This window comes from Drosophila eugracilis, unplaced genomic scaffold, assembly GCF_018153835.1.
Source record: "Drosophila eugracilis isolate 14026-0451.02 unplaced genomic scaffold, ASM1815383v1 contig_2148, whole genome shotgun sequence".
NCBI lineage: Eukaryota > Metazoa > Arthropoda > Insecta > Diptera > Drosophilidae > Drosophila > Drosophila eugracilis.
The window spans coordinates 79,215-106,645 of record NW_024573031.1 but is presented as its reverse complement, the minus strand read 5'-3'; the positions used below and the strand labels follow the sequence as shown (position 1 = coordinate 106,645).

General features: G+C 37.0%; 1 protein-coding gene across 4 annotated transcripts in view; it reads right to left on the bottom strand.

The window, feature by feature from the left end:
* LOC108116045 (G protein-coupled receptor kinase 1) overlaps positions 1-27,431 on the bottom strand; it is a 264,251-nt gene that overhangs the window by 176,806 nt on the left and 60,014 nt on the right. For all 4 annotated transcript variants that reach the window (XR_005993709.1, XM_041818096.1, XM_041818095.1 and 1 more), the window contains exon 6: positions 23,303-23,364. Coding sequence is in view for 3 of the 4 variants with exons in the window: in XM_041818096.1 (XP_041674030.1) it covers positions 23,303-23,364 (62 nt within the window). In the remaining variant the exon portion in view is untranslated. The remainder of the gene's footprint in view (positions 1-23,302; positions 23,365-27,431) is intronic.

The following is a 27,431-nucleotide window of genomic DNA, read 5'->3' as shown; positions in this document are numbered from 1 at the left end:
TGATGAGTACTTGTATAAGATTAATCCAATCATAATGACTCCAGAATATGAGATTGAATTTCTTGATTATAACAAATAGTGTTCTTTTTGAACAAGCACTGCAAAAACATAAAACCGAAAGAGGCAAATTTTGCATATGCTGAGACTCACTCTCTGCCATCGACGCAATAAAAAACACTGACAACAGCGAACCATATATCTCAAAGGCCCGTAATCTTCTCCAAAAATACAAAAATAAATTCAAATTACTTTGGATCCCTGGTCACGTAGGAATACCTAAAAACGAACTTGCAGACGCCCTAGCAAAAAACGCTATCAGACAAAACTTACACCATCGAAAACTTAAACACACAGGACATATTAAAATATATTTAAAAATTCATATCTCTCGAAAATGCAATTAAACATATCCTTAACTTCATGCTGGTACCAAGCACTTAATCATCTCCAACTCAACTGCCACCAAATTATCAAAAACATTCACTCATCGGTCACACGTAGAGACCAGATAATAATAACAAGGCTCAGCCTTGGACACACAAAAATTACACATACGAGGTGTGTTCAAAAAGTAAGGTGACTTTTCAAATTTCGCGGGCAACATATTTTCGATTATCGATTTTTTTGTTTTGTTATATTGGTACACTCTTCCCTAACATCTGTACCAAGTTTCAATGGAACATCCTCTTTTGTTTGGTTGTGAGAGGCGTAAAGTTACAAGTTATTTTGCGAGCTCGGCGATTTTTTGCTATCGAAAAATATGGATCAAAGGATTTGCATCAAATTTTGTGTAAAAATAAAATTAAGTGCTCTGAAACACTTGAAATGTTGACAGTGGCATACGGTGAAACTGTTCTGAGTAAAAAAAATGTGTACAAGTGGTACAAACTCTTCCAAGATGGCCGGGAAGATGCCAATGACCAGCCTCGCTCTGGACGCCCAAGCACGTCAACAACTGATGAAAACGTTCAAGCAGTGACGAAAATTGTTTTGGAAAATCGTCGAATCACTATCAGAGAAGTTGCTGAAGATGTCGGTATATCGCTTGGCTCGTGCCATGAAATTTTTTCAAACGTTTTGGGTATGAGTCGTGTGTCAGCGAAGTTTGTTCCGAAATTGCTGAATTTTGACCAAAAGAACCGTCGCATGAGCATCGCTCAAGAGCTGTTGAATGACGTCAACGACGACCCAGATTTACTCAAAAAAGGGTCATAACTGGTGACGAATCATGGGTATATGGTTATGATATCGAAACCAAAGCCCAATCGTCCCAATGGAAGAGCCCAGGCGAGCCAAGACCGAAAAAAGCACGCCAAGTTCGATCAAATGTCAAAGTTTTGATCACTGTTTTCTTCGATTACCATGGCGTGGTGCATCAGGAGTTCTTACCATATGGTCGTACGGTCAATAAACAGTATTATCTGGAAGTTATGCGCCGTTTGCGAGAAGCAATACGAAAGAAACGTCCAGAATTGTGGAAAAACAATTCATGGCTTTTGCATCACGATAATGCCCCTGCTCACTCATCTTTGCTTGTGAGAGATTTTTTTGGCCAAAAACAACACCACAATAATGCCTCAGCCACCATATTCACCGGATTTGGCCCCATGTGACTTTTTCTTGTTCCCAAAACTGAAGAGACCTATGAAAGGACGGAGATTTGCAACGATTGAAGAGATAAAGACTGCATCGCTGCAAGAGCTCAAGGCTATACCGAAAAGTGCTTATGGGAAGTGCTTTGAGGATTGGAAAAACCGTTGGCATAAGTGTATTGTATCTGAGGGGGATTACTTTGAAGGGGACAACATAAATATTGATAAATAAATTAATAGTTTTTCTTGAAAATACAAAGTCACCTTACTTTTTGAACACACCTCGTATGACATATGCAAATAGCGTCCTGCGTTAGATGCAACGTGCGCGTTATCTCGCTGCCGAAGACGACTGACTTTTTCCCTCATCCCGCTTTCGTTCTCCTACGCATCGTCCCAAAATGCGAGAGCGATCAGCTGTTGCTCTCCGCTCCCCGCTCCCAACTTCCAGCACACTGGGAAAAGCAGCAAACTTAACATGCCGCCCGCCAATGCTAGACCTAGCATGAGAAACTTTCGCTTGTCCGGTCCATCCTGGTTGTGGGGTAGAATCTAGTATGGGAAAGTAAACAAGAAGTGTGCGCAAGAAACGAGTTAATTATAATTGAGATGTGTATGTGAGGGCGCTTATGATCGGATCGGCAGTGGACAGAGCTTCGACACCGAACGCTTCAACCTGCCTTGCTTTGTTTTAAGGGTGACAACTCGAACAAACGCATCCGTCCCCGGGTGTAGCTCGACGACGCGCCCCAGTAGCTATTGAGACGGCGGAAAACGGTCGTCCTTGATGAGGACGAGGTCGCCAAGCTGGAGTCCTTCAGCCTCGCGGCACCACTTGGGCCTTTGCTGTAGATGTGCTAGCCAGCACCGACTCCAAACCTTCCAGAAATGACGTACCATAGCCTGCTGGATCAGGAATTGCTCCGCGAAGGACCTAGATTGTGGGCGCAACTCAGGAGGAGCATGCAGCGAGTCACCAATCAAGAAATGAGCCGGCGTGAGCACCTCTAGGTCGTCTGCGTCCGCTGTGAGAGGACAAAGCGGCCGCGAGTTGAGACATGCTTCTATGCTTATAAGCACCGTAGTCAACTCCTCATAGGTGAGCCGTCGATCCGCAATAACCCTCTTCAGGTGATGTTTCACCAACTTCACGTTAGCCTCCCACAGCCCGCCGAAATTGAGCGACTGTGGAGGATTGAAGTGCCACGTTGTCCGTTGTGACGCGAGCTTGGGGGCTATAAGGTGATCGTAATCTTCTTAAAGCTTACAGTAGAACTTCTTCATAACATTGTCCGCACCCACAAAGTTGGTTCCATTGTCACTGTAGAGGTGCTGAACCATCCCTCTCCTCCCGGTGAATCTGTCCAGTGCCAGCAGAAAATGCTCCGTGGTGAGGCCTGTCACCGCTTCCAAATGCACTGCCTTTGTTGCAAGGCAAATGAAAACGGCGATGTACCCCTTGTAGAAGCTAGTGCCTCGCAACCGTGCCTCACTCGATGCAGCGGCAAGTCTCCCATGAGCTGGGGCGAAGCGGAGGGCTGTGCCCGGAAACACTGGACACATTTCCGCACAACTCTTCGAACTGCCTGCCTTCCTGGCACTATCCAAAACCGCTGGGGGGTATGCGCTAACCTCAGCTGCGCATCTCCGTGCAGAGTCAAAACATGCGAGTGCCGAAATACCAGCTCAGTGAAATGATGGGAGCTTGGGAGTATTATCGGATGCCGGCGCTCATATGGCAAGTTAGAATGCCTTCCGACAAGATCGGCGACAAGCTCAAGAGCTTACTTCACGCAGTTAGCCGTTTACTCTCTCTTACTGCAGCCAAATCCATTGGGAACGATTCCCGTTGCACGATGCGCACTATAGCCCCTAAAGCAAAGTCAAGCTCTTCAATGGCTAGGGGGCCGATGCGCCTCTCCCCCTTGCCGACAGCATTGTGTCGACCTGCTCGAGCTCCATAGAAGGCCAGTCACTCGGGCTGCGTGTAAGCCACTCAGGGCCTCGCCACCATAGGCCAAAGCCCTTCAATTCACCCGGAGACAGTCCTCTTGTCGCACAGTCCGCTGGATTCTCAGCCGTGCCCACTTGCCTCCATAGCGAGGGCGAAGAATGATCCAGAATGAACGCGACCCTGTTGGCCACGTGTAAAAGAATTGTGGCGTCCGTCCAATAGAAAGACTCAATGGGTAGGACGCTTAGTGACTTAGCCGAAGTAAGCCATTTCAACAACTTGACGGCTAAAACTGAGCTACTCAGCTCCCTTCTAGGTCTTGTAGGAGTAACCCAGCAGTAAGCTATAGCACGCTCCGTCCACGCACTCGAGCCTTAGGTAAACCGAACCCGAACAAGATGTCGATGAACCGTCACAGAACACGTGAAGCTGAGCTGACACTATGCATCCTGGGGAATAATGAATCCATCGGTCTAGGCTTTTATCGCCAATCCTCAGCAACCCATCCCGAAACGCTCGCCACCGTTCGAACAGAGCGTCAGGAAGCTCGTCGTCCCACTCCAGCGCCGACTGAGTGCCATCCGCAAGCACTTTCTTTGACATGGTTACCTCCTTTAAGATCAGCTTTCCCACGATTATGATAGCCGTGAAGGGTGCAGACGCCGTCCCAAAGGTAACCGTATTGGTATGGTATTGGGCGACTTCCGGATGAACATCTATACAGCGATACATCTTCTGGATATCCGCTCCAAAAACGAAACGATATTTCCGCCAATTTAGTATAACATGCGACATGCCGTTCTGAAGGGCAGGCCCAGTCCACACACGTCGTTTAAGGATCTTCCGTTGCTAGTCCTTGCGGAGGCGTCGAAAACGATTCATTGTTTAAGCGACTGCGGCTCTTTCTGAAAGACCGCTTGATAAAGTACGCATCACCGAACTGCTTTCACTGTCCACCGCCGGCGCTATTTGCTTGAGGGCAAAGTACTCCTCGACATATTTGCACCACCGCTCCGGACTGCTCGACATACGTCCTTCCAACTGCAAGAACATATTTAGCGCTATCTGATGCGATCTTCCCAGAACCATAAGTGGATCGATGTTCGATCGAATATGTGTCTTCTGAAAAAAGGCTTCGCACCAGAGGTCCCCCTCCGATGTTAAAGAACGGTGCTCCACCAATGCTCGACATTGCCTCGGTGTCCAAGAGCAGCCGATGACAGCGTTCCTGATTCGCATCGCTCACTTCGTCCACCAAACCAGATAGAATCCACCCAAGGTGAGTGTTCTGAGCTATAGGCTCGTCTGGCAGCCCGATCCTGGTGTCCGGCAACATGATTTGCGCCAACAGGTCCACACCCAAGATGAGGTCGACTCGCTTCGATCGTGAGAAGTTCGGATCCGCCAGCGGGAGCCCTCGTATATGGTCCCAACGCTGAAGCATGAAGCTGCGACAAGGAAGACAGGAAGTAACCAAATTCAGGACATACGCGAAATCAACGTCTACTGAAAAGTCAGGGTTAACATTACTACGGATTTCAAAATTGACAGCATACTTGCACCGACGACCGCCCCCAAGACTCATCCCAAAAATAGATGTTCGTTTGCCAGATCGCTTCAGATGCAAGGACTGTACCACGTGCTCCGAGACAATGGTTGCCTCCAATCCTTGGTCGACCAGGGCATTTATGACAGCGTGCAGTCCGTTGACCGGGTTCCGCACGGTGATACGAGCAGTGGCGAGAAGGATATTTCTCGAAGACGGATCCGATGACGTTCCTGAATAGCATCCGTAAGATGCGCCGGGGTTCTGGTCTGTCGTTGGCTGCCTGCGCTGTTGAGATACGCTATCCCTGTCTGCAGGTGCACTAGGAGTCGGCGCCACATGATGCGCCGGCACCCCGCTCGGCGACTGGCTATGAGCCAAAACAGGGAAATGAAACAATGTGTGATGACGCTGCCCACAATCTTGACAGCCTTTATTACTCGTGCAGCGCGAAAGGGCATGTGACTTACTTAGACAATTGATGCATAATTTAGCCTTGCTTACTATGTCCTTCCTCTGGTAGCAGTCTAAGGCCAAAAACGTTGAGCAACGTCGCAGGATATGGTCGCCGCCGCAGTGGTAACAGACGCCGCTGGGGCGCCTAGCGTGCTCCTGTGCACTGTGCACTCGCACTTGTTTGGTAGGGTCTGAAGATCCTGAAGATCGGTACTCAATCGCATCCATTACAACCAGCCGATTGTTAAAAATGACTCCAACTCTCTGTAGGATGGAACTGTGGGACAACTTCCTTGATGGTGCTCCCAAGCGTTGTGGGTCTCTCATGGTAGCCTCGATGCTACGTAGTGTGCCAGCCAGAGGTGCGATTCCCCGTCCAAGATGCCATTCATGTGGTGGGACGAGGCAAGGATTGTTGTACCTCTTGATCATCAATCCCCAAGCCACCGAATAGTTCCCTTCCGTGAGCTGCATCTGACGGATGTCATTATCGCGGTCCCTCGGCAGCGACTCCTTGAGAAATTGAAACTTCTGCACACTACTCAGATTGGCGTTGTTGCGGATTAGGCTCGTGAAGGCATCATAATATCCTGGCCAATCGACACACGCGCCGCAGAACTTCGGAACCGACATCTGGGGCATGTTCAGCCGCACTTCCCCATCGGCGCCCCCAGACACTGGCGCCGGAGGCGCACAGGCCTCTGGTCCAAGTTTGAGCAACTCCTCCGCGAATAGCGCAATAGGCATCCGTGTACCGCTCCTCAAACTCCGACTGGAAATCCTTCGTGGCATAGGCCGACACAGAAAATCCTTCCAGGTTCACGATAACTGAATCCGTCTCCCTAAATGCGCTTCGTAACTCCTCAACTTGTTCCAGCCGTTTCTTCAGGTAAATCCTCGTTTTACTCGATTGCGTATCCTTTTTAAAATTTTGCAACAAGGATTTCACGGACTGAAATCGATTCGCCTGCAAGCTAACCAGCTGCTATAAAGTAGGAGCATCCGTTCCCGCTTTCATGTTGACCAATGTTGTAAAACCGAACTTCGCGCGCAACTCACCACCCCAAATAATAATTTAATAGAAAAACTCAGTAAATTTTATTTCGCACACAACTTGTCTACTTACTCAGTTATGTATACCAGAATCCACCCCAAGACAACGCGAAACTCAACGACCGTCTCCAAAGTTCAAAAAACTGTCGTCTTGCGCGTATGTATCGCAGTTCTCCTTTTCCGTGATTCGCAGAGCCGCCGGCCTGTAGTCTAACATGTTTTTTTTTTTGAATATGGAGGAAATGGACATAATATGTTTATGAAACATATATAAATAAATATATTAAAAAGTTAGATCAATTTGTAATAAAAACAGGCAGTGACGCAGGATCAAATTTTGTAGGCAAGATTTATCAAAATTTAATGATGAATACTTGTATAAGATTAATCTAATCATTGTGAGTCCAGGAGATGAGTTTGAATTTCATGATTAATTAAATTGTCATATTTGTAAAAAATATTATTAAATGATAGTGTTAGGCACCATTGTCATTTAACAGGTTTATTTAGGGGTGCATCTCATTCTAAATGTAACTTGGAGTATAGACTATATTAATTTATTCTAGTGTTTTCCATAATTTTTTCTAAATATGATTGTCATTTATTTATTGAAGACTTGGCTAAAATTCCTGGTAGTATTAATGCAATTCCAGTAAATAAAGAACAATATATTTCGGTGTCCAAAACCATAAAAACTTTAAATGGAAAAAAATTTGAAATTCGATTTCTTGAAACATTCAATTTTCCGGTGCAACTCTTAAAGATTATCTACAATTATATTTAAAAACTTATGTTTTCCTATTGACTGATATATTTGAAATTTTAGAAAAATATGTTTACAAATTTATTTATTAGATCATTATTGCTCAGTTTTTCACTACACCAGGTCTATCTTGGGCAGCCATGCTGAAGGTCACAAATATTCAATTAGAGTTATTAGTAAATATCGATAAGTTTAGATTTATTCAAAATAGCATTCGAGGGGTTTATTACAATGCTGCCATAGATATACAAAAGCAAATAACAAGTACTTAACAGATTATGATTCAACAAAGGAATCATCGTTTTTAATGTATTTGGATGCAAACAATTTATATGGTTGGGCAATGTCACAACCCCTTCCATACAAAATGTTTTAATGGTTGTCTCCTAATGAGTTAAAAAATTTTGATGGATATTTTTTGGAAGTAGACCTTATTTAACCCTATCGCATTCATGGAAAATACTAAAAAACGTGTAGAGATTAAATTGGTTAAAATTCAATTTTCATAGTGCAACTTAAATAAATGACGAGTTCTATGCCATCCATATGAAAAAAAATTCAGTAGTATTTGATAAGCCAATGTATTCGGGTTTTGCTGTATTGGACATATCAAAATGGAAAATGTTTGATTTTCATTACCAATACATGAAACCCAAATTTCAAGAAATTTTAGTTTAAATTATATGGATACAGACTCATTCTTCTATACTATAAAAACTAATGATTTTTATAAGGATATTCGTGGTGACATTGAATCAAAATTTGATGCATCCAATTACTTAGATAGAAGAATCGATTTATGTAATTTTAAAAAAGTTAATAAAAAGAGGTTAGGATATTTTAATGATGAGTTGAATGGAAAACCAATGAGTGAATTTATAGGTCTATGCTCCAAAGTTTATAGTTAAAAAATAGATGAAGTTGAAAACTCTTATAATAAAGCAAAAGGTGTGAGTTCCAGAAATTTAACTATGGATCATTATAAAAATGTATTACTCACTGGAACTCCACTTTATGGTAGTAGGACAATGTTTAGATCAAAGGCACACAAAATATCAACAAATAGGGTATATAAGAATGCTCTTTGTGCTAATAATAGCAAAAGAAAGCGTAATCATAATGAAACAGAGTTTACAATATGAAATCACGACGATCATGGAACATTATCAACAAAACATCAAAGATTAATGGAAAAGAATATTATCGATAGTATCAAATTCCTAGAAATGGAAATTATATTTTTAAGAGATATATTAAATTAAAAAAATACAGATGATAATACATTAAATAATCTAAGAGATAAGCGAGAAAACATGGAAAAATAATTATTTTATAAGTCAATTGAATTGGAAATGTTTTATTTTGATCGAGCTTATGGTAAATATAAGTAAAACAAAAAAATTTAAAAACATGTATAATATTTTATTCAAATTGTTAATATACAAATCATAAAATTGTACATATACACACATGTAAATATAATTCATTTTTTTTTAGTTTTTCTTTATAGAACCCACCCTGAATCGGATTACAAATATAATCTTATGTATGTTTTGGGGAATGTATTATTGACTTTTCTAATTTTAAAGATTTCCGTTGTATAATTCGGTGTATAGCCTTTTTCAAACACATGTTTATACTTGCTGATACGAACGTGATCACCATTTCAAATTATATGAGTCTTTTGGTATTGGTTTTTTATTAGTTGTGTTGGCACTATGTACCCTATTGTTGTAATCAAATATCAACATTTTGTAAATATCTATCGACTTATATTCCCATTGAAGCTAAACTCACGCCACATTAACTCTTTGAGTGTTCTATTAAAACGCTCGACAATTGATGCCTTAAGAGTGCTGAACGTCGAATAATGATTTATATCATAACGTTTCATTATTTGTTTAAATTTGGAAATTTTTTGGCGTTCCGTGATCTGATTTTACGATTTTCTCCATTGCTTTGGAAACATCATTGGCATTTTTTGATTGTAGTGCTTCACCCCAAGCAAATTTAGAAAACGTATCAATTACATTTAATAAGTATTGATAGCCCCTGTTAGATGTTGAATAACCACCCATTTCGACCAAATCTGCTTGTCACAGGACGTTTATTCCCTTCGTAATGACTCGTCTTCGTTGAAAATGTTTTTAAAACGGTCCGTGCAACTTGTTTACAATTGCTCGTTTAATCATATTCTTCGAATAGGTGTAAAGACTACACGTTTTATTTCAATTGTTGTGTTTTTTGGTATCGCAGTCGGTTTTGTTACATACTTAAAAATATAATTCTCAATAACTTTTATCTTTTCAAGAACTTTCTCAAATATTTGACCAGAGCTATTTGATCTCTTGTTATAGACTTCTATTTTATTTTCAAGATTTGAAAATTTTGCCAGTCGACTATTAATACTTTCATTTCCAAGTTTTCTTAGTTCTTCGCCTAACTTTATGACACTCTCATCTGTATATCATCTAAGGGTTTAATGGCCTTTTTGACTCTTTTATTTTGAGCGTTTATATTACCATCAGTATCAATAATTTGATCGCTCCCTAAATAATAGGGAAAAATTTCCTTTCAATATATGTAATTTGGCTTTGATTCCTCCAGAGTCATATACCCGAAACCAGTCGTTGTATGAAGTGAAGTGGATGTTGTAGGATTTTCATTACCGTTTATTATTTTGTTTTAATAATTTCAGCATATTTATTATAATCTATTCTATGAATATTTGTTTCTAAAATAATATTTCTATATCGTGGTCATTATAACTTTGGGGTTGTTTATGAAATATAAGAGAGTACCGACGAGGAGTAAGCTCGCAACTCATTCCTCTAAACAAATTAATCATATTATAAAATGTGTGAAAACATTTTTAATAAATAATCATTACATGAGTATAAAAATCTTTGGGTATAATGAAGAGACCTAGCAAATAATTGGACCACTTTTTCAATAGGAGATTGAGAAACCATATCATTAATATATACGAGGTGTGTTCAAAAAGTAAGGTGACTCTTCAAATTTCGCGAATTTCAAATTTTTCGATTATCGAAACCTTTTAGAAGTTATACGAGGTGTGTTCAAAAAGTAAGGTGACTTTTCAAATTTCAAATTTTTCAAATTTTTCGATTATCTTCAGTTTTGGGAACAAGAAAAAGTCACATGGGGCCAAATCCGGTGAATATGGTGGCTGAGGCATTATTGTGGTGTTGTTTTTGGCCAAAAAATCCAAATCCTTTGATCCATATTTTTCGATAGCAAAAAATCGCCGAGCTCGCAAAATAACTTGTAACTTTACGCCTCTACAACCAAACAAAAGAGGATGTTCCATTGAAACTTGGTACAGATGTTAGGGAAGAGTGTACCAATATAACAAAACAAAAAATCGATAATCGAAAAATTTGAAATTCGCGAAATTGAAGAGTCACCTTACTTTTGAACACACCTCGTACTATAATTAAGCATGTATTCCCTCCTCTCGCAGTTCCTCTATTATTGAGAAAATCGCATTTTTGTGATTGTTGTTATATGCAATATAATCATTCCAATATATGATATTTGGTTCTGATTTTTTCAGAGTGGAGTGGATCTTGTAGGTTATTCATTATCATTTATTATTTTATTTAAATAATTTTATTATTATTATTCACGTTTTCTATGAAAATTTGTTTCTAAAATAATATTTTTATATGTATTTAAATCGTGATCATTGTAATTTTGGGGTTGTTTATGAAATATAAGAGAGTACAGACCAGGCGTTTACTCGTAACGCATTTCACTAGGCACATTATTCCCTAATAATAATACATTATATGAACTTTTAAATCATAATCATAATTTTTATTATCCATCTCATCTTCTATATTTATATTTTCTCTCATTTCAGTTTTTTCTGTAGGCATTGATATAGGTTCCGTCTCACTCTGTTTGTCCGCATAATCAGGTGTTTCGTTTGTTAAAAGAAATCATTATACGAGTCACTATCATTTATAGATCGGTACTGAGATACATTTCTGTTTGTCTAGTGTTCTCTCCCATTGGTTGATAGTACAATTCATCGACATCTGTAATGTCATTCTAATACTTTTTATTTTGGTATAATTCACGTTTAACCTTGGCTCCTTCATTTTTTATTAAAAATGTCTGCTCGCAACTCATTCCTCTAAACAAATTAATCATATTATAAAATGTGTGAAAACATTTTTAATAAATAATCATTACATGAGTATAAAAATCTTTGAGTATAATGAAGAGACCTAGCAAATAATTGGACCACTTTTTCAATAGGAGATTGAGAAACCATATCATTAATATATACTATAATTAAGCATGTATTCCCTCCTCTCGCAGTTCCTCTATTATTGAGAAAATCGCATTTTTGTGATTGTTGTTATATGCAATATAATCATTCCAATATATGATATTTGGTTCTGATTTTTTCAGAGTGGAGTGGATCTTGTAGGTTATTCATTATCATTTATTATTTTATTTAAATAATTTTATTATTATTATTCACGTTTTCTATGAAAATTTGTTTCTAAAATAATATTTTTATATGTATTTAAATCGTGATCATTGTAATTTTGGGGTTGTTTATGAAATATAAGAGAGTACAGACCAGGCGTTTACTCGTAACGCATTTCACTAGGCACATTATTCCCTAATAATAATACATTATATGAACTTTTAAATCATAATCATAATTTTTATTATCCATCTCATCTTCTATATTTATATTTTCTCTCATTTCAGTTTTTTCTGTAGGCATTGATATAGGTTCCGTCTCACTCTGTTTGTCCGCATAATCAGGTGTTTCGTTTGTTAAAAGAAATCATTATACGAGTCACTATCATTTATAGATCGGTACTGAGATACATTTCTGTTTGTCTGGTGTTCTCTCCCATTGGTTGATAGTACAATTCATCGACATCTGTAATGTCATTCTAATACTTTTTATTTTGGTATAATTCACGTTTAACCTTGGCTCCTTCATTTTTTATTAAAAATGTCTGCTCGCAACTCATTCCTCTAAACAAATTAATCATATTATAAAATGTGTGAAAACATTTTTAATAAATAATCATTACATGAGTATAAAAATCTTTGAGTATAATGAAGAGACCTAGCAAATAATTGGACCACTTTTTCAATAGGAGATTGAGAAACCATATCATTAATATATACTATAATTAAGCATGTATTCCCTCCTCTCGCAGTTCCTCTATTATTGAGAAAATCGCATTTTTGTGATTGTTGTTATATGCAATATAATCATTCCAATATATGATATTTGGTTCTGATTTTTTCAGAGTGGAGTGGATCTTGTAGGTTATTCATTATCATTTATTATTTTATTTAAATAATTGTATTATTATTATTCACGTTTTCTATGAAAATTTGTTTCTAAAATAATATTTTTATATGTATTTAAATCGTGATCATTGTAATTTTGGGGTTGTTTATGAAATATAAGAGATTACAGACCCGGCGTTTACTCGTAACGCATTTCACTAGGCACATTATTCCCTAATAATAATACATTATATGAACTTTTAAATCATAATCATAATTTTTATTATCCATCTCATCTTCTATATTTATATTTTCTCTCATTTCAGTTTTTTCTGTAGGCATTGATATAGGTTCCGTCTCACTCTGTTTGTCCGCATAATCAGGTGTTTCGTTTGTTAAAAGAAATCATTATACGAGTCACTATCATTTATAGATCGGTACTGAGATACATTTCTGTTTGTCTGGTGTTCTCTCCCATTGGTTGATAGTACAATTCATCGACATCTGTAATGTCATTCTAATACTTTTTATTTTGGTATAATTCACGTTTAACCTTGGCTCCTTCATTATACCCGTTACTCGTAGAGTAAAAGGGTATACTAGATTCGTTGAAAAGTATGTAACAGATAGAAGGAAGCTTTTGCGACCCTATAAAGTATATATATTCTTGATCAGGATCAATAGCGAAGTCGATTGGGCCATGTCCGTCTGTCCGTCCGTCCGTCCGTCCGTCCGTCCGTCCGTCCGTATGAACGCTGAGATCTCAGGAACTATAGCAGATACAAAGTTGAGATTAAGCATAAAGATTCCTGAGGTCCCGGGACAGCGCAAGTTTATTACAGCATCCTGCCACGCCCACTCTAACGCCCACAAATCGCAAAAAACTAAAATTGCTGAAATCTCAGGAACTATTGCAGTTAGAAAGTTGAAAATCAGAAAGTATAATCCTTAGATGACAGCGCATCTTATAGTAGTACTACTATCCGGCCGCACCCACCCATACGCCCACAAGGCTCAAAAGACGGTTTACAGATTTTCTAGAAAAGCTGATATCTCGGTAACTATAAGTGATAGAAAGGATTAAGCATGTAGGTTTCTATGATGCTCCCAATGCGAATTATTTTTTTCCGATCAAGCCACGCCCACTCTAACGCCCACAAAACCCGAAAACCAAAAAATGCAAAACTCTCGAAAACTATAAGAGCTAGACAATTTTGCTTAGAAACACATATTTAGGAGATGCCTCTGCAACTTGCCACGAAGATGCATTTGGCCACGCCCACTCTAACGCCCACAAACCGCGGAAAACTGTGGCGTCTATAATATTAGTATGAATGCCTTTGTTTGACATTGTATAACTTATTTCTGTTAATATCTATCGATTTACCAAAGATTTTTCAAATCGGAACATTATTTCGCTATTTATGAAGAAATTAAGGTTATAAGGCCTCACATGGGCAGTGACGTCACTATAAGCATACTCAACATACTTCCTCTGGCAATAGGTGGCGCTTTGTGAATTACCACTAGGAAAATAATATTTTAAAATTTTGTAAAACAGTAACGGGTATCTTATAGTCGCGGCACTCGACTATAGCGTTTCCTCTTGTTTTTTATTAAAAATGTCTGCTTTAACGAAAATATAATAAATATATTATCTTCAAGACAGATCTCGCTTTTGTTAATTGAGCTAACACATTATTATTGTAACCTGTATAAATTTAGATAAAGTATATTTTAAAAATACGTAATCTTTATGTAATTATTATTCAGTTACTCAATCTATACTGTTTACTCAAAGCTACTGCATCTAATATCTATATTACCATCAACCTCCATCCATCCCATAAAACAAATAAAATATGAAAATAAAAAATATATCGGATTTTTATTATATTTCCTTTATTATTTTTTAATTTTATTTACTTATTTCTAAATATAAATTATCATTACTTTTATGAATATTTAATTTTCCATCAACCATTTCCGCAATAAATTCTTCCTGAAGATGTGTTTACCAGAGAACGTCAAGGGTGTCTTTTTTCGGCACCCGAATCACACTCATACATTTCGAGTGTGTGTCGCACTCATGAACAGCAAGAAAAAGAGCACACACCCGGAGTGCACAGATCGCTTTGTGCGTTTTGGGTGTTTGCGTTTTTGACACCCGCTCAATTCTATGCACATGATCCTAATGCACAGACACCCGACACACTCATAGCAAATGAAGCGAGTGTCTGAGACACCCATGTTTTTGGGAAAAGTGAGTCGAGTGTCTTGAAATGAGTCGGGTGTCTTGAAATGATTCGAGTGTCTTGAAATGAGTCGGGTGTTTCGGGTGTCTTCGACTGATCTGAGTGTTTCGGGTGTCTTCAGCTGTATTGCATGGACAGGTCATTGAGGGTTGACCGAATAATTTTACATGAAAGGAAGAAAGGAAATCCCAATAATGGTCCCTTTAAAAAGGCCAAATATTTTATGATTTTCCATGTTTTTAATAAAAGTTACTGAAGACGGGAATAATTTGTATTATTAGAAATATACTTTTCTAAGATTAAATTATTGGGATTTCCTTCCTTCCTTTCATGTAAAATTCCGTTCTCTGGTGTTTACCTTTCCGGGGTGTATAGAAAGTAGTCCTCCAACTCCAGAACAAGGGATTTTCCAATCTTCGTCCTTTTACACTCCGCCTTGAGTGAAAAAAAAGGTTGGATTATCCTCATCAGTAAATCGAATTAAACTTCTGTAGTCTCCTCATTTTTGTAGTTGTTGTTCTCCATCTTCATTTAATTATATATTGTTTTTTATTAATAAGTTGTTTTTTTGTTGTTAATCAGTTGTTTTTTTGGTCACTTGTATAACGTCTGCTGAATGTAAAGTCGAAACTTGGACTGTGAGTTTTGAAGTAGGCAGTCCCCGATCTTTATACCGTTTAGAAGTTGCAAATATAAACATATATATGGCACATTTGATTTATTTCTGTTATGTCGTTTCTTTTACTCCATATCCTCTTTCAATGTTCTATCATTGTTTATTGTTTTTTCAATGGCTGCACTTCCACTAGCTATTGGTAAAAAACACCAATTTTGGGTATATTAATTATTCTTTGTACTTTCACGTTTTTCTTTGAACACATTGTCGATTGCACTGATTTTCCTGCAATTTTAATTGCACTCAAAATGTTCAATGCCATAAGTGCTGTCTGGTACTTTTACTTATGACTAAGCATTATAAATGAATCTGAAGTGTAGCTTTTAACTAAATCCTCTTAGTATAGCGTTTTCTTTACAAGCCTCATCCAGTTTACTTATTTCTTGATCCCCTCGTTTCAAAAGTTTTTCTACCTGTATATCTGGTCCACAAAAATTATATCCTTCAAACGGTAATGTATTAATAAAGTTTTCCGTTAAAAATTATAAACACTAATAAATCGATTATAATAATGTTTCCCCATTTATAAATCTAAACGGAAAAATTATCTTTAGTAATATCGACGATAAAAAAGAGAAAAAACAATCTCCGCGACATATTTCTCTCTTACCTAATACAAAAATAGTTCTTGCTTTGGTTGGACCTTCAAATTGTGGTTAAACCAACATTATACTTAGTTTGATAGAGAGTCCCACCGGTATAAAATTCGAGAATATTTATGTGTTTTCTAAGAGCTTATATCAACCTAAATATGAGTACTTGGAAAAATTAATAAAACCTATTAAAGGAATGGGATATCATACTTTCTCTCATAACGATGGTGTATTAGACCCGAGTGAAGCAAAAAATAATTCTAATATGATATTTGATGATGTAGCTTGTAAAAACAAGACAACATAAGATCGTATTTTTGTATGGATCGTCATAAGAATATTGATTCCTTTTATTTATGTCAAACATATACCCATATACCTAAACACTTGATTCTTGACAATGAAAACTTTATTACAATGTTTAAACAAGATGATTTAAATATGCGACATATATATAGAGATCATATTAATACAGATACGGGAAACAACACATTCGTAATTTTGGGGTTGTTTATAAAGTATAAAACTCTTTCCTTATGAATATTTAGATTCAGCTAGTCGACTTGAGGAAACTTCCCTACTATCAAACACATCATTCTATAGTAACTTGACGGAAAAGGAATGCTCTGAAGATGATTATAAGCACGCGCATACTGTCTGGTCACAATTTTCCTGTGCAACTCTTAAAGATTATCTAGAATTATATTCAAAAACTGATGTTTTCCTATTGACTGATATATCTGAAAATTTTAGAAAAATATGTTTACAAATTTATTCATTACACTCTGCTCAGTTTTCACTACACCAGGTCTATCTTGGGCAGCCATGCTAAATGTCACAAATATTCAACTAGAGTTATTAGTAGATATCGATTAATTATTCAATTATTCAAAATAACATTTGGGGGGTTAAGTACAATGTTGCCATAGATATACAAAAGCAAATAACAAGTACTTAACAGATTATGATTTAACAAAGGAATCATAATTTTTAATGCATTTGGATGCAAACAATTTATATGGTTGGGCAATGTCTTAACCCCTTCCATACGAAGGGTTGTCTCCTAATGAGTTAAAAAATTTTGATGTACATAACATATCTATTGATAGTGAGTATGGATATTTTTTGGAAGTAGACCTCATTTACCTCTATCGCATTCATTATACACATAATGATCTACCGTTTTGTCGGTCAAATAGTTTCGAGTCTAAAGAAAATCAATTTCAAAAATTAATAGCTGCCTCGGGAACAAAAAAAATTATGTAATTCATTTTAGAAATTTGCAGCAATGTATACAAAATGGGTTAATATTAATAAAGATTCATAGAGGGGTTCGCTTTTTACAAAAACCTTGGCTAAAAACTTATATAGATTTAAATACTTTACATAGACATAATGCCAAGAATAAATTTAAAAAACATTTTTTTAAATAATAATAATAAACTCAGTCTATGGGAAAACTATGGAAAATCCTGAAAAACGTGTAGATGTTAAATTGGTTACTACATGGAAGTCTACAGATATTCATAAATTCGGTCAAAAAAAACAGTGTGCTAAAAATTTAATTTCAAAATTCAATTTTCATAGTGCAACTAAAATAACATAAGTTCTATACCATTCAAAAAAAAAACCTTTCAGTAATATTTGATAAGCCAATGTATTTGGGTTTTGCTGTATTTGACTTATCAAAGTGGGAAATTTATGATTTTTATTACCAACATATGAAACCCAAGTTTTAAGAAAATTTAGTTTTAAATTATATGGATACAGAATTAGATTCATCTATACTACAAAAACTGACGATTTTTATAAGGATTTTCGTGGTGATATTGAATCAAAATTTGAGACATCCGATTATTTATGTGGCAGAATTGATTCATATAATTTAAAAAAAGTTAATAAAAAGAGGTTAGGATATTTTAAAGATGAGTTGAATAGAAAACCGAGTGAATTTATAGGTCTATGCTCTAAAGTTTATAGTTATAAAATAGATGAAGTCTTATAATAAAGAAAATGGTCTGAGTTCCAGAAATTTAACTATGGATTATTATAAAAATGTATTAATCACTGGTACTCCACATTATGGTAGTAGGACAATGTTTAGATCAAGGGCACACAAAATATCAAGAAATAGGGTATATAAGAATGTGCTTTGTGCTAATGATAGTAAAAAAAAAAGTAAACATAATGAAACAGAGTTTACAATGTTAAATCACGACGACCATGGTACATTATCAATAAAACATCAAAGGTTAATGGAAAAGAATACTATCGATAGTATCAATTTCCTAGAACTGGAAATTATATAAGAGATATAATAAATTAAAGAAATACAGATGATAATACATTAAATAATCTAAGAGATAAGCGAGAAAACATAGAAAAATAATTATTTTATAAGTCAATTGAATTGGAAATGTTTTATTTTGATCGAAACAACAAAAATTGTAAAAACATGAATAATATTTAATTAAAATTGTTAATATACAAATCATAAAATTGTACATATATACACATGTAAGTATAAGATTTAAATTTTTTTTTTTTTTTAATGAAAAAATTAACAAAACAAAAATGAAAACAAGAGGAAACGCTATAGTCGAGTGCCGCGACTATAAGATACCCGTTACTGTTTTACAAAATTTTAAAATATTATTTTGCTAGTGGAAATTCACAAAGCGCCACCTATTGCCAGAGGAAGTATGTTGAGTATGCTTATAGTGACGTCACTGCCCATGTAAGGCCTTATAACCTTAATTTCTTTATAAATAGCAAAATAATGTTCCGAATTAAAAAATCTTTGGTAACTCGATAGATATTAACATAAATAAGTAACACAAGGTAAAACGAAGGCATTCATAATAATATTATAGACGCCACAGTTTTCCGTTGTTTGTGGGCGTTAGAGTGGCCCTGGCCGGATGCAACTTCGTGGTAAGTTGCAGAGGCATCTCTTAAATAAGTGTTCCTGAGCAAACTTTTGTAACTCATATAGTTTTCGAGATTTTTGCATAATTGGTTTTTCGGGTTTTGTGTGCGTTAGAGTGGGCGTGGCTTGATCGGAAAAAAACAATTTGCATTGGCAGCATCATAAAAACCTACATGCTTAATCCGAACTTTCTATCACTTATAGTTACCGAGATATCAGCTTTTCTAGAATATCTGAAAACCGTCTTTTGAGCCTTTTGGGCGTATGGGTGGGTGTGGCCCGATAGTAGGACCACTATAAGATGCGCTGGCATCTAAAGATTATACTTTCTGAATTTCAACTTTCTAGCTCTAATAGTTCCTGAGATTTCAGCAATTTTAGTTTTTTGCGATTTTTGGGCGTTAGAGTGGGCGTGGCAGGATGCTGTAATAAAATTGCGCTGTCCCGGGACCTCAAGAATCTTCATGGTTAATCTCAACCCTGTATCTGTTATAGTTCCTGAGATCTCAACGTTCATACGGACGGACGGACGGACGGACCGACAGACGGACATGGCTCTATCGACTTCGCTATTGATCCTGATCATGAATATATATACTTTATAGGGTCGCAAACGCTTCCTTCTATCTGTTACATACTTTTCAATGAATCTAGTATACCCTTTTACTCTACGAGTAACGGTTATAATTAAATATAACATTGTCTTTTCATTTGGTATTTTGTACTATATAATTTCCTCTTTATTTACCCAGCTGTCTTTATCCATTGAAAAGCCAAGCCAATTTACCAAAAATGTATCCACTCTTCGCTTTAAAATGTTCTCAACTAGAAAAGTGTTTGGAAATTCAGTCTTTTTGAGTTCTTCTTTATAGAACCCACCCTGAATCGGATTACCGTTATAAAGTAAGTATGTTTTGGGGAATGTATTATTGACTTTTCTAATTTTAAAGATTTCCGTTGTATAATTCGGTGTATACCCTTTTTCAAACACATGTTTATACTTGCTGATACGAATTCGTGCTGATCACCATTTCGTAGTTTACTCTCAACATATATCTTTATGAGATTATATGAGTCTTTTAATAATTTTTTTTCATTAGTTGTGTTGGCACTAATTGGGCTCATTTTTATGGTTCTATGTGCCCTATTATTGTAATCGAATATAAACTTTTTTTTTTAATTTTCTATCCACTATATTCCCATTGAAGCTAAACTCACGGCACATTGACTCTTTGAGTGTTCTATTAAAATGCTCGGCAATTGATGCCTTAAGGGTGCTGAACTCTGTTTAAATGTTGTACTTTTTTTGGCGTTCTGTTCCGAATCATCATTGGCATTTTTTGATTGTAATGCTTCACCTCAAGGAAATTTAGAAAACGTATCAATTACATTTAATAAGTATCGATAACCCCTGTTAGATGTTGAATAACCACCCATTTCGACCAAATTTGATTGCCACAGGTCGTTTATTCCCTTCGTAATGACTCGTCTTCGTTAAAAATGTTTACGAGACGGTCCGTGCAACTCATTTGCAATTGCTCGTTTAATCATATTATTTGAATTGGTTTATAGGATACACCTTCTATTTCAATTGTTGTCTTTTTTGGTATCGCTGTCGGTTTTGTTACATATTTAATAATATTGTCCTCAATAACTTTACTTTAACTAAATCCTTTTTATGGGAATATGCTGTATCGTGCTCTTTACAAACCTCACCCCGTTTATTTATTCCTTGATCACCTCGCTTCAACGATTTTCTAGCTGTGAACCCGGCCCACAAAATTTATATCCTGGTATATGGGCTTCAAACGGTAATGTATTAATTAAGTTGTTGACAAGATCACCACCTCGTTTGCAATTGAAAACACTAATGAATCGATTATAAAAACGCTTCCCCATTATATTGATGCTTAATCATCGAAGATTTCTCATCGAATGAGGTACGTAAGCTTTAAGAATGCGTTTAATAAGTCATAAACAAAAAATTATCGTTAGATATATCAACGCTGAAAACGATAAAAAACAACCTCCACGACATAGCTCTCTCCTTATACGATAAGAGCTCTTATTGTTGGACCTTCAAATTGTGGTAAAACCAACATTATTCTCAACTCAATATTTATGTGTTTTCTAAGATTTTATATTAACCAAAATATGAGTACGTGTAAAAATTAATAAAACCTATTAAAGAAATCGGATACCATACCTTCTCTCATAACGATTGTGTATTGACCCGAGTGAAGCAAAAAATAATTTTATTTGATATTTCGTGACGTAGCTTGTGAAAAATAAGTCAACATAAAATCGATTTTTTGTATGGATCGTCATTAGAATATTGATTGCTTTTATTTATGCTAAACGTACACCCATATACCTGAACAATTGATTCGTGTCAATGCAAACTTTATTATAACGTTTAAACCAAATTAATCAAATATGCGACATATTTATAGAGATCATATTAAGTCAGACAAGGGATACGACAGATTCGTGAAAAGTTTTTTAATATGTTAAGGGGATAAATTTGGATGCTTTCTTATAAGTAAAGATATCATTAAGGATAATGGAAGATATAAAAAAGGTTTTTTTTTTATTCGCTCGACTCCCGTTGCTTGTCGTGCAACCCACCTCCTGCCGCAGGCGACCTAAAAGGGCGTGGCTATCAATTTCACCCTTAAGAAGTCTATGGATATAGAAGAAACCAAGCATCGCCCTATGATTAGCGAGATATATTTTCCCCTGGCGCCATCTACCGGAGTATCAGCGAAGCTTTTACGATCTAAAGGGGCAGAGGGAATCTAATCCCTTTATTAGGGGTGAAATGTGGTAAGCTGGCAAACAATGACTATACGGAAAACTACAACCTCTTGTTTCCCTTGTGGGAAACATTATAACTGTGCGAGCATCTTTCTTATTGGTCCTATATTTCGTGTTTCTACACATATCTGGAGTTTTTACTCACCCATACATACCTACACAGACGCTTACTTACTAATATAAAAATTAATTATTTAGGGTCAGGAATATACATTCCAGTACTCTTAAATAACGGATGGGGGATCGGAAAACAAATCATGACCTGGTCGTCAAATTTTATTACTTATTTGAACACGTACAGAACACTCATTTTAAAAATTTTAATTTATGAGTTTATTATATCTGTGCCAAAATCAACACTGATTAAAAGGACTTGCTGGGTGGTAATATATGGATATTGGGTTTCGGAGATGGGGAAACAATATTTTAATCACTAATGTGAGTGGTTAATAGACCATAAATCTGTGCCAGAAGCCGCATTATCCTTCTACTGACTATGTATTTAACAAGAACAGACTTAGCAAATGGCTTTCAACAAATTCAAGTGAACCCACGCGACGCAAGCAAGACAGTATTAATTGTCGAAAATTAACATTATGATATCACGAGAATGCCTTGGGTCTCAAGAACGCCCCTGCGTGTTCCATCACAAAAATCCCTTTGTAGGTCATTTCAGACCTTACCTCTTCGTAAGTAAATTCGATGTAGTCGTAGTCCATATGCCATTAATATGGATAGAAAATCTAAAATGCCAGAATCTAAAACTACTTCGATGGAAACGAAGCCGTTGACGCACTCAGCAGAATTAAGCCAAATTTGTAAGTAACTAAAAATTATTCCTATCGCTTCACAACCAACAAATCACTTCAATAGTCAAGTAATATTCCGTACCGGATCATCAACATCAAGACCATTAGAAACACCATTCTGCCATTAAATAAGACACATAATCACAGAACCCGTGCAACTTTCGATTCCGTGATGAACGAATAAAACATTCGCAATATTTGCACTAGACGGGATTTCAAAAAAATAGAAGAGTCCTATAATAACTATTTCTTCGAAAATAACAAAATTTCCTGCTGTATAATAGACTTACCGAAATCTCTAATCTCCATGAGCATGAAAACAAAGTCCGTACAAACCACTTTAAAACCACTTTATAGACACCCCCATGTTTTTATAATCGCCTTGCTATTGTAGCGAAATACTAAACAAAAGCCCAATAGTAGCGCCATGTTATCAATACTTTTTCAATGTGTCTGACGTCTATTTGTATATTTGGTATTATAACAATTTTATTTTTTCTTGGGTTTCAATTATGTTAGTATCCTGTAAATTAACATTATTCCAAAAATATAAAATAATTTGCTTACCTATCCAAAAATTTTTTAAATGGCTTTCCTTTAAGTTGGGTAAATATTTCTTCCATGTAAGGCTGTAAAATTATTCATAAAATTAAAATTTAAGAACGTATGGTTGAATATAATATTAATATAGCAACAGTATCAACATATTTTAGTTTATTTTACAATTACAATTTTATATAGGTTAATTAAGCAACCTTCAAAAACCATACCGAATTGAAATACAAGAAGAAACGCTATAGTCGAGTGCCGCGACAATAAGATACCCGTAACTGTTTTACACAATTTTAAAATAATCATTTTGCTAGTGGAAATTCACAAAGCGCTTATTGTCAAAGAAAGCAAGTTGAGTAACTGATAGTGACGTCACTGCACATGTGAGGCCCACATTTCTTCATGTATAGCGAAATAATTTTCCGATTTGAAAAATCTTTGGTAAATAAATAGACATTCATTATAATATTATGGACGCCACAGTTTTCCACAGTTTGCGCGTTAGAGTCGGCGGGGCCAGACGAAAATTGGCGTCGAGCTGCTGTGGGATTTCCAAAATATGTACTCCTAAGCCTAACTTTCTAGCTCTTATAGTTCCCGAGATATTCCCGTTCTTGGTTTTCCTGTTTTTTTGCGTGTTAGAGTGGGCTTGATGGAAAAATCAATTTGCATTAGGGGCACTATTAAAACCTACGTTCTCCGAGTCCGAACGTTTTATCTCTAATAATTACCGAGATATCAACTTTTCTACAAAATGCTAATGGTACCACCATAAGAAGCGGTGGCATCTCAAGATTGTACATACTTAATCTCAATTAATTCCTGAGATTTCAGAGACAACGCTTCCATCTAAATGTTACATACTTTTCATCGAAACTAGTATACCCTTTTACTCTACGAGTAACGGGTAAAACAGTAAACAGTTGAAGGCTCAGCACTGCTAAATAAATATCAGCCGTGCTTATATTAAAATAAGCTGAAAACGCAGAAACGTTGAAAATACATGTTGTTTAAGAAGCAGTTACATTGATTTATATGTATACCAAATATTTTCATCAAGATGTGAAACAGAGAATAAATAACGATGGATTCAGAAATCCACAAATATGTGCCGTTACCTCAAGAATTACCAGCAACAGCAGTTACGCAGAAAACAACCACTAATGCCGGTACTCGCAAGTCTGCAAGAAGCAAAAATAAACGAGGCCGAAAAGGAAAAGACGCAACAAGAAATTATTGAGAGAGCGCAAGTTACAAACATGCCGTTGAACAGTCACACAACATTTTGGAAAACTATAATATCTTTCAGCAAATGGTCCAGCTACTCAGATTGAAAATTCAAGTAGATGAAAACTACCAAAATTACAGGAAAATTTTTCTAATTCCAGATTTTGATGGCCACAGTGTGCCTTGAAACATTGGTTTCAAAAGAGTTAACCGCTGACGCTTAATCGAAAAAAGTTCACGCAATCTCGTGCAAAAATGACAGGCATAGCTGCCCTTTATTTATCGGCTTGTGTATAATGTCGAGAGTAGTCATCTAGCTGATACCAGAATCATGGCATACATTTTTTTAGCATTACTGCATGCTGAATTAATTTTTTTTATCTGTAAGACAAGCCGAGATAAGCGCCCGCAAATCGCCGATCGCTCGGCTCGCCCCATTATATTTGTTCTTTATCGCTGTAGAATCGTAGGCGCAGCGCTGCGCAAATAAAACATAGAAAACATCTCTTTCAGCCTTTTCTTTTTCACCGTTCACGGCACCTCATTTTTTTCGTGCAATTATAAATTGTAAAATATAATATCTAGAAGCAGGTGACATAAATTAATGATTTGGAGGAGCATACTTCTACGCTATGTTCAACACGGTGGTGGGAACAAACAGCATCTTCGTTCCTGCTTGGATGGTGCAGCGTTGGACACAATTTGATCCCTGGAACCCACTGAGGGAATTATGACAGGGCTTTAAAACTATTGATTTTACGCTTTAATAATAAATTGTTACATTTCCAGGCACTTGTTCGATCCGCCAGTAGTTTGCGGCAATTGAGCGACAAGCCAAATTCGCACTTTCGCGCCCTTAATACTATACAACTACGCAGGAAATTCTTGACGATGTTTTAATCCATTTCATCTCTTCAAAACTGGGCCATTAGAACCAGGAGAGGAAGCTCCGCCCCCGAAATGGGACCAATTTTCCAAATTTTTGGATCTTTGGTGCCGCATGATGGAGAACTCGGAATGCGCTATGGTAGACCATACACCTAGCAAACAGGTGGGAAATGTAGCTAGTAGAAGTCATCGCACCACACACTCCTTCGTCTTCGACATTGCCATTGTGTTTATTATGTAAGTCAAAGGAACATTATTTGAAGAAATGTGGGCATTTCTTCTAGGATTGATTCCAACTCAGCGCTACAACGAAGAAAAAAGGTTGCACCTTTGTATAAATTGCCTACGGAAGGGACACAGCTTACGGTAATGCAAATCTGGTAGCTGTAGGAACTGCCACCAGAAGCATCATACTCTTCTGCATATGCAATCGACTCCCATTGCAACCCTTCCGCAGCCTGGTCCTGAAATGCTGCCACATACCTACTTTTAAGTTTCTGTAGCCTTGCCCAAACCACCACCTGCACCTTGCTTACCACCGCAATAGTTTATGTCAAAAACCGCTCTGGCGTATTCGTGCCTTGCAGGGCCCTACTCGCTCGGCCTCACAAATCAACTTCGTCACCTCTCGTTTCGCAAACTGCAACTTCAAATCCATCGCTCAACCATCTCCATATCAGGGATCGCCGAGTTCTTGCTAGCATCGGATAAGACGGTTACTTGCTTATTGGTGGTAAGTGAATTCTTCGAACTGCTTGGTTTAGGACAACTTCGTTTAGGAAAGCATTTACCCACCCTGCAGAAAACCAGACTTGGCTGTTTCGTCTCACGGTGTCTAAATTCAAGGAATTTAATTCAATTCAAGAGCCTAGCACTCAGTTGGAATCAGAATTAATTTCTGACACATCAAAGAAAAGTTGCCCAGATTCTACAACACCATTTCGAAAGAGAATGCTCTATGCGAGCAGTTGTTTCAACCACAACCTTCGCACTTTCGTTTTAAGGCACTCGAGGCTAAATTGGCATCTAAAAACGCGGATATTGCAAGAGCGTTGGTCCTAGCTTGGGATACCCTATCGGATAATTTGCTCTTCAGCGTTTCAAGCTGGTGGACAGACTGTCCGGAAATCAAACGCAGCATTCTTTCAACAATTGCTACATTCTACGATCCACTTGGATTAATAGTCCCAATCATCACCAAGGCTAAGCTTGACTGGGATGAGTCCTTACCGCAATCTTTGCACTCGTAAAAGATAGAAAACAACTCTTTCAGCCTTTTCTTTTTTTCCGTTCACGGCACCGCATTTTTTTCATGCAATTATAAATTGTAAAATATCTAGAAACAGGTGGCATAAATTAATTCCCTCCTCAAAACATATAACATTACGCTACTCTACGAGTGTTGTTGGAAACGGAATTTGGGCAAAGGCGTGTATGCAGTGCTAATCTACACAAAGAATTGTCAGTATAAAGGACTGTAAGGGACATATCACATTTATGAGCAGTTTGCCGAAGAAAAAAAGGAGGACAACAATCATAACAGCACGGTTAAGCAAACAATTTTATTATCTGCTGCGCGGTATCCCCGTGACTTATTCATAAGACCAAAAGCAAAAATAGGCCACACATTCGGATAATCTGGAGTTCGGTCTTGAAAATTGTCAATATAAAAATACCAAGTATAATTCGCAATAAAGCAAAGTTTTTGCCATGAGGATCAGTGTTTTGAGGAGGGCATTAATTTGCGGATCACCGCAACTCGATCGATGCCATCATCTCCGGAGATGGTGCTCACCATGTCGAGGCCCCACCGTAAGGAAGGTAAGTTTTCCTCCTTGATGAGGACCAAGTTGCCTGGCTATGCGTTGTGCTCGGGGGAGCGCCATTTGGTCCGTTCCTAAAGCAACAAGAGGTAGTCGGCGCCCCGTTTTTTCCAGAATATTTGCTGCATTTGGCACACACGCTGTCACCGGATCAGACGATCGAGGTTGAGATGGGTGACGTCCGGTTCGTTCATTGGTGTAAGTAC